The sequence below is a fragment of the Cynara cardunculus genome (assembly GCF_001531365.2).
Source record: "Cynara cardunculus var. scolymus isolate 2C chromosome LG 3, CcrdV1, whole genome shotgun sequence".
NCBI lineage: Eukaryota > Viridiplantae > Streptophyta > Magnoliopsida > Asterales > Asteraceae > Cynara > Cynara cardunculus.
In genome coordinates, this window is record NC_037530.1 from 7,981,688 (window position 1) to 7,990,942 (window position 9,255).

At 32.6% G+C, this 9,255-nt stretch overlaps 1 protein-coding gene across 1 annotated transcript; it reads right to left on the reverse strand.

The window, feature by feature from the left end:
- Positions 1-4,725: 4,725 nt before the first annotated feature.
- LOC112508720 (UDP-glycosyltransferase 76B1-like) lies at positions 4,726-6,336 on the reverse strand. Its single transcript, XM_025113430.1, has 2 exons — positions 5,811-6,336; positions 4,726-5,737 (listed from the first exon to the last, which is right to left on the reverse strand). Exons 1-2 carry the CDS (start codon positions 6,334-6,336, stop codon positions 4,857-4,859), a joined length of 1,407 nt encoding a protein of 468 aa, XP_024969198.1. The 3' UTR covers positions 4,726-4,856.
- Between the last annotated feature and the right edge of the window lie 2,919 nt (positions 6,337-9,255).

A 9,255-nucleotide genomic window follows, 5' to 3' on the forward strand; every position in this document is an offset into this window, starting at 1 on the left:
TGACACGAAGTGGTCACCGCTGAGGTAGTTCGGCATGAGTTCTACACATGTGGGGTTAAGTCCCACCGCTGAGGTAGTTCGTAAGTATGCTCTACACATGTGGTTCGCTACCACCTCTGAGGTAGTTCGTGGGGCATTTTTAGGTTTAGTAGTGGCTCAACAATATAAATCATGTGTATGACGTTGTTTTTAAGATATTGCTCATAAATTTATAACTGAGATTGCTGCATTTAAAATCATTTTGTGCATATAAAACCTGTAAACTCACCAACTCTTGTAGTTGACACTTGTTTGACATGCTTTTTCAGGGTAATAAAGACTCATGGTGACACTTGTTAGAAGCCGTGTCACTTTTATCGCTTTCAAAATTTCTTTTGTGTTTATTTTGCAAACTTGTATTTGGGATTGTAAACTTTAGTTATGACGTAATTATGTTTTAAATTGTATGGTTGTGTTGTTTATACACTATTGCTATGAGACTCTACCTGCCATACCTCGCGTTTCCGCTTTAGCGGGGTGTGACATTCGACTACTGACCAAGTTGAACCATATGCATAGGGATCTATGTAGGTTATTTTGGTTTATCTTATTTGTTTCTTTATATATTAGAATGATTTTATTTTAGTTATTGTTTTATGGTATGAAAGAAGGTTTTCTTACTTACAGTACCGCGCATCGTGCGGTTCTCATACTAGTTATTTTTAAATTAATATTATTTACCATATCATTTTTACATAACATTGTCAACTTTTATTCCACCATAAAAAAACATCATATCATATATCGTTAATATATAAATTTGACATCATTTGGGGTTGCAATCTTGACTATTAGTAGTAACATTGTGTGTAAATCAATATAAATCAGTTGACTTTCGATTATTGTCGATAGTGACAATCGTTAGTCTCAATATTTTAATCGACAACTCTTATCCATGATATATATTTGATAATTTTTACTTAAACACAATCTAAAAGAACTACTTATATAAGGTTACCACGTATGAAGTAACACGGAGTGTTTTGGTGGGGGTGGTAAAAGAAGTCAAAATAACATAAAGAACATATTTAACGGACTTTTATTGATGTTGTAAGTTCAAATACGAAAAAGAAATAAAATGTAAATCGTAGGGACTATAATACATAACTACAAAATCATGGGGACAAAGATAAAAACCTTTTGGAGAAAATCGTAGTTTACTATAATAATTTATTAAAGATTTAAGTTTGAAAACGTATTTTACGTCATCATTGGTTACTAAACGCATGTGTCCCCTACGTTGTTGTCTACAACAAAAAAAAATAAACGCATAAGTACTTCCATCACATTCCAGCAACGTAGATGAACTTGAAAACAGACTGAAACACAAGAGGGTGGGGAGTGAAGAGGGAGAGGGTGCGTTGGACGATGGTGTGAGTTGAGAACGACGGTGGTCGCCGGTAGGAGGTAAGGTGTTGGACGATGTTGAACGTGAGTTGTGAGGGTTTGAAGTTTAGAGCTTGTATTTTGATTTTTGTACATCATATTATGAAAAAGAAGAAAAAAACAAAAACAATTAAATTTTTAAAGAATTGATGAAATGTAACCGGTTAACAAACTCAAAAATTCTCGTAAATAAATGATATTAATGTGATTTTTTTTTGAGTTCTTTTCAATCGAAGATAACACAGATCTTTTGATACATCAAAGAAGAACACGCATAAACACATCTCTTATTGAGCATCAAATATGGAAAGAAAATTGGGAATCTCAAATTATTGGCTCTGATACCATGATCAACAAATCATAACGACAAAAACCGTAGTTACTCTAAAGGGCTGTTTGTTTTTAATAAAAAAGCTCTTAATGTCATCTTAAGTCTGAATCGGTCAGACATAAGAGGATTCAGTGTGTTTGTTTTTTTTTCCAATTAAGAGCTTAAAAGCTCTTATTAAGTTGCGATTGAGAAACCTCTTGTTTCAAATCGTCGCCTACCAACTCTCATCTCTTTGCGCTCGACTTCTCTGAATCAACTCTTCTGTCTCGATCTCTCATCTTTCAACTCTGTCAATTGTCGATCCATATCAACTCTCAATCTCTCATCTTCAAGCTCTCGATCTGTCTACCAAGCTCTCGATTTAAGGTATCCATCTCGATTTCAATTCTTCTTTGATTTATGCGTCTTCTTTGATTTATGCGTCTTCTTTGATTTCTCGATTTAAGGTATTCTGATAAATGGGTTTGATTTATTGAAGAATAAACAGGTATCTTGTTAAATGGGTTTGATTTCTGCGTCTTCTTTGATTTATGGATCATATTAGGATTTAAGTAATCTGTATACTTGTTCTTGAATGGGTTTGATTTCTACGTCTTCAATCCTGTTACGACTAGTTATTTATGGGTTTAATTTCTGCACCGGTCATCGCCTCTGCGTTTGTCGTGTGATTTTGTTCAACTTACAAGAGAGGTAGAAGGAATGCAATGATGTTATTTATGTGTTTAATTTTTGCACCAGTCATCGCCTCTGCTTCTTGTGCCCCTTTTCTAGTAGAGCAAAATACTGCATAAAGAATGCAATATTTTCTAGTAGAAGGAATGCATACTTTCTGCAATGAAATAGTTTGGTAGTTATGTCCAACTGCAATCGGTAGACTGAACTTAAAACTTCAGAATCTTGAGTTCATTATGTGCTAATAATAGGCCTCAGTTGGTTTAACAGTTCCCTACAATAAAGTTTTACTGGTATGATGTTTGCTTTGAGAGTCCATGTGAAGATTTTGAAGGTGAAGAAGACGGTGAATCAAGTGTGTAATTATGTGTGTATCTTTGGTGAATCAAACTATTATTACTTGAAATAGTTGAAGTATAATGATGCATCTTATGGGCCAATAAGAAGTGGTTAGATATTATGTTGGCTTGATGTGAAAGACCAATATGGATTCCTTGAATCCTTTGCACAATTGATTGATTGTTTTCGTAGACTACTACATTTAATTATGTTTCTTTCTCAATTGGCATTTGAGGCCAATCTCATGCCATGTGGTCTGTTGGTCTATTTTAGAATCTTGAATTCAATCAGTATACGTAGTTGATTCTAGTTGTCAATAAGACATACATTGCTAGATAGCAATGGGTTGTTTAGTTCTTCAGAATGAAAAGTGGTTTTGTATTTTGGAATCCAATTATTCTTTTATATGCAGATTTTATAAAAAAAAATTATCCTATAGTACATGCATGCTTTAGGTAATTAATTATGATCCTTCTGTAAACTAAGCTATCAGTCTGTTACCTGTTGTGGGATAATCAGTTCAGATATGAAGCTGATTGAACCATGGCTGCATGGATAATGCTCATATCCACTACAACAAATTTGGGTTTATAGGACACCCTCCTTTAGGGTGTCCTAATTATATGCATACATGCAATTGATTTTGTCTGGTTTCCACACTTGGGCTTGTGTTTTTTTCTTGACTAGTTGCTATTACCTTTTCTTGATTAGTTGCTATTACCACAAGAACCAAACCCTCTACTTAAATGCATTTAAGATTTGAAGCTCACATTTACATGAACCAATCTTTATTAGAGTATGATTATTTTGCAATATGTGATTTTTTTTCTTGTATGATAATTAGTGACAGACGAGAAATGTGCGTGTGAGGTGGACAAATGAACTTACCAAACGCTTTTTAGAGACATGTATAGAAGAAGTCAATAAAGTGGGTTGAAACGGAGGTAGTATTCGCAAAGAAACTTGGGTTATTTTCTGAGTATGATCAAACCAACGAACAGGGAACGATGATGATGATGAGGATGAGGCTGAAGAGATTCAATCGCATGGGAGTGTCGCTGACCAAACATATATGGTTAGTTTAAGAGAAGAAATTGCGACACAATTAATGCAAAATGAATATTGATTCTAGTTGTTATGAGACTTTGTTTGTGTTTTCTATTATGTGTTGAATCAATTGAATTTTTGAATATGTTATAAATATATGTAGTTTACAAATGGTTTAAATGATTGGATATTTCAGTTAAATTTAATTGAAATGAATTGATTCAGATTTCAGACTTCAGAAGTTTGTCAGTTTACAAAAACAAATAATCTTATTGATTCAGATTTCAAACTTCAGACGTAAAAACAAATAAACTGACTGATTCAGATTTCAGACACAAAAACAAACAGTCTGACTGATTCAGATTTCAGACTTCAGCACCACTTCTTACAAATCAGAAGTGAATTCATATTTCAGACATCAGCACCACTTCTTACAAATCAGAAGTGAATTCAGATTTCAGACATCAACATCTCTTAAAAAACAAACGTCACCTAAATCTGTTTGTTTCTTGTTGGGTTTTCTAGCTGCATGGGGCTAGTTTATTTAGGAAACTAAGGTGGCGTTTGTTTTTTAACAGATGTTGAAGTCTGAAATCTGAATTCATTTCTGATTTTTAAGAGGTGGTGCTGAAGTCTGAAATCTGAATCAGTTAGACTGTTTGTTTTTTGCGTCTGAAATCTGAAGTTTGAAGATGAGAGATCGAGATTTGATATGGATCGACAGTTGACAAAGTTGAGAGATGAGGGATCGAGACAGAAGAGTTGATCTAGAGAAATCGAGCGCAAAGAGATCAGAGTAGGTAGGCGACAATTTGAAATAAGAGGTAATAAGAGGTTCCGCAACCACTTAAATTTTCAGACCTAATAAGAGCTTTTAAGCTCTTAATTGAAAAAAAAAACACTGAATCCTTTTATGTCTGATCGATTCAGACTTAGGAGGACATTAAGAGTTTTTTTATTAAAAACAAAGAACCCCTAAGCAACTTTCCTAATCATAGCAACTCTAATACATTCTTTCTCTTGGGATTTTTTCAATTTTCAACTAAAATGACCTAATGAAATCGACCAAATCCTCAAGTGATGTGTACGATGAACCACCTTCCTTTAGGCAAAGGTTTACTTTCTCCTTCAAATTCAAGACTCTTTTCCTCATTTCAATCCCTTCTTTATCCACCATTACTCTTTTTATCGAGCTTTCAATCTCTCCCCTTTCTAACCTATTTTCCAGTTCCACCCCAATCTTCCAAACCTCACTTACATATCTTGCATTTGGTAGTTGATCACCGAAACACGGCGAACAGATCATGGGAACCCCTTCACAAATGCTCTCTAGCGTCGAGTTCCATCCATTATGAGTCAGAAATCCCCCCGTTGCAGGATGAGCCAATACCTCTTGTTGTGGAGCCCATTTCACAATATGCCCTCTTCCTTGTGCAATTCTCTCCAAAAACCCATCTGGCAAGGGTCCAAGCCAATCGGACCCTTGTATGGACCCTGGTCTAACCACCCATAGAAATGGCTGCTTGCTATTAGCCAAACCCCAAGCCATCTCCAAGAATTGGGATTCTTCAATCATGGCTAGACTACCAAAACTAACGTATAACACAGAGTTGTGTGGGTGTTTGTCTAACCATGAGATGGATGTTTGATCTTGTGCTAGGAGGCTGCTTGATGATGCTGGGAAGTATTTGTGAAATGGTCCGATCAGGAAATGTGGGTACGGGAAACCATGTCTAACTGTTGATAGTTCGGCTTCTTCAAGCTCTTTGAATGAATTCCATATTATGGCTCGTGCTCGCTTGGTAGCTTGGACCATGAGTTCCAATAACTCACAAGACCCCACCGGGTCACTGGTTAGGAACTTTGGTATGTCTTTCACTTTAAGTGGTTCGAGTCCCGGCACCAATTCTTCCGACTTCATTTCTACATGAAATCAATTCCATGTCAAATAAAAATTGATGGGTGCAGTTTCTAAGAAAATAGCAAGTGTATATACCTTCACCGGAGAAGGGCCGGAAATAACCCATGTCACGTAACAGTGGAAAAGCAGCAAAGGAGAGAAAAGACGAAACGTTGCTGGTCCGGTGAACAATCCTCGGAAGTTTGAGTTGGTCGGCGACGCTGTCGGTGGCGTACCACTGAGCATCTGTGACTAAGCAGGAAACTCCGGGATCCTCGTGCATCAAACGAGCCAAACAATCTCGTATTGGATGGAGGAGGTTGGTGTTGAGGTAGTGGAGTAGAGTAATGACGTCAGCGATGTCGGAGAGTGAGTGGTTGTTGTTTAGGGCGACGTCGGGAATGGGTAGGAAGTTGAAGTGAGGGTAGTTGGTGGGATTGGGGGCGTTGAAACGAGTATGGAGGATGGTGATGGAAAAGCCTTTTGAGTATAGTATGTTTGCCAGTTGAAGCATCGGGTTTATGTGGCCTTGAAAAGGTAACGGCAGCAACACCAGTCGTCGGCGGCCGCCATTGCTCCTGGGTAGGACGGTGGTGGTGGTGGTGGTGGTGATGATACCCATATGTCTCTTGCCTCTGTTATGTTTATGAGCCACCTTTCGTCTCTATTTATCGACAACCACAACAATGCTTGGCCACATAATTTATTTCACAGTATTTTTTAAAAAAATTTACACCAAATATTAACATGTTTTAAATTTAGTGTGTGAACCAACTTCAATTGGTTTTCATTTTACTTTAAATATAATTCTTTTTATGTTTTTATTAATTTTCTTTTAGACATAAAAAAATTATTATCTTATATAAATATATCTTATATTATAAAGCATTTGACAAAAAAAATTAAAAACTATTTTTTATACATGAAGTACTGTTTATTGATACATATTACTTAAAATTCAAGATTATAAGTACATTGTGTGTAAGTACAACTTATTATAACTTCATGTTTGAATTCGTGTAATTATCTATAGATAAACATAATCAAATAGATAATAAACATTTTTTAAATATAAAATATCTAAAATATAATTAAGATAATCATTGAGTTCTAACAAAATATTTGATTATTATCTTTATTAAAAAAATTACATTATTAAACCAAAAAAATAAATTAAAGAAATACATAAAAAAAGAGAAATTTTAAATAGTTAATTTTGTACTAATGTTAATATTTTTTTTCAATTTTTATGATATCTTCATATTTATATTTCATTCAAACATAAAAACATTATTAGTTTCTCAAAACAACATAAAATCGTATTATAACATCAACTCAGACAAAAAAAACAAACACTAAAATCGAAATGTATCTCGCAGCATTGTGCGAATACTCTTCTAATTATAAAGCATTTGTCAAAAACTCTTAAAAACCATTTTTATATATGAAGCAATGTGTATTAATGCATATTACTTAAAAAATTAAGATTACAAGTAAATTGTGCGTAAGTACAACTTATTAAAGCTTCATTTTTGAATTTGTATAACTAACTGCGGATAAACATAATCAAATATTAGATAAATATCTCAATTTAAATATAAAAAATCTAAAATATAATTATGATAATCATTATCTTGATAAAAAAATTATTGTTTAACCAAAAATAAATTACTTCACTATTTGGCCTTAATTAAACTATAATAAAAAACTGAATTAAAAAAATTGTACATAAAACGAGAATTTTTAAATAGTTAATTTGATATTTATATTGATATATTTTTTCAAAATTTTATGATGTCTTTATATTTATTTTTATTTAAAGGTAAAAACATTATCTTTCTCAAAACCACATAAACGTATTATATTAAAAGAGACAAAAAATAAAATGAAACATTAAAATGAAGATGCATCTTGTTGTATTGTACTGAGTATTCTTCTAGTATATATATATATATATATATTAAAATGAAGATGTATCTTGTTGTATTGTACTGAGTATTCTTCTAGTATATATATATATATATATATATATATATATATATTTTAACTAGTGGTATTGTTTAACTATAAAAAAACAAATATAAGAATATTTTTCACAAAAATAACCATTGATCTGTTGGTTAGTTTATTGTTTTTCATATGTGAGATGTTGTGTTCAACTCTTTTATTGCAATTGTTTTTCCAAAAACATAAAATAAATTGAAATTAAAAGTAAAAAACTAAGAAAATGACACTAACATAATTCAAACTCAAATCTGAGATGAAAAAAAAGTCTTACAAACCAATTCTACCAATTTTTTTTATCTTTATTGTCGTTTCAAAATATATACTATCATGATAACTTTTTACACTAGGATTCAAGGGCGGAACACAACGGAGAAAACATGAGAGAGTGTAAACAAAAGAGCATATTCAATAGATTTTCCAAAATTAAGAAAATGGAGATTTTAAGCATATTTTTGCTCCAACAGGCTCTCCAAAATTCTCCAAAACGGAGAAAACATGAGAGAATGTAAACAAAAAATTATTACAATGAGAGAGAATCATTTTTTTTATCATATTCACATCGATAAAAATCCTTAATATTAATGGTTTATAGGTCACTGGTAATTTGACATATCCTTTTTTGTCTTTATTTGACCCAAAAAATGGATTAGATCGAAACGACTTTCCTGCCAACGGGAGATTGGCTGGGGCGGGGAGCTCGAGCCCTGGTTTTAATAGAGTTTTAATTATCTATTTTGGAATTTTTTTGAAGAATATGTTGAAGATGCTATAATATTGTAAGAATTTGTAAATCCAAATGATTCGTTTTTAGACTATTAAATTTTAGAAAAAGATTGATTAATGTAATATTAAAACTCGAAACATTCAAAGTATTAACAGGAAAATAGTAATACCAACTTAAACATTATTTACATATAATTAATATATTATATTATTTACTCTAAAAACTTAAACATTCAAAGTATTAACCGAGAAATAGTAATACCAGTGTAATTTACTTTAAAAACTTATATTTACATATAATTAATATATTATGTAAAAACTAATACATATAATTAAATATTATTAATTTATATAAAGAGCATGGGAAAAAAAATGCCTGTGAGGGGTTTTGAAACAAGAACCTTCACAATAGAGGTCGTAAATGATTACCAATTGAACTACTTAATATATATGTTTTTAAAAACTTAATTATAGTATTTAAGTCTAAAAAACGGGGAGGCCATGGCCCCCAAAGGCCCCCATGATGTTCCGCTTCTGCTAGGATTTCACCCCTCTTTGTAAGGTTGTTGCTATCTACAAGTTATGCTTATTATATATTTATTTAACTAATTGGTGCAAGCCCTATGCGAGTGGGACCTATGCACGTCACACGTGACTTCAATTCTTCAGTAAATAATGTAGGCTCAATAATTCTGTGACAAAGAAAGCCTGCGAACCACATGTATTTTTCTTCTCTTTTATTCATTTTTCATATGAAAGGAGAAAAACAAAAATCCAATTTCTCTTCCTTTGATATATATATATATATATA

Coding starts and splice junctions, on each gene's coding strand:
- LOC112508720 (XM_025113430.1), bottom strand. CDS start 6,336: ATGGGTATCATCACCACCACCACCACCACCACCGTCCTACCCAGGAGC. Junction 5,738..5,810: donor CCGGCCCTTCTCCGGTGAAG/GTATATACACTT, acceptor GATTTCATGTAG/AAATGAAGTCGGAAGAATTG.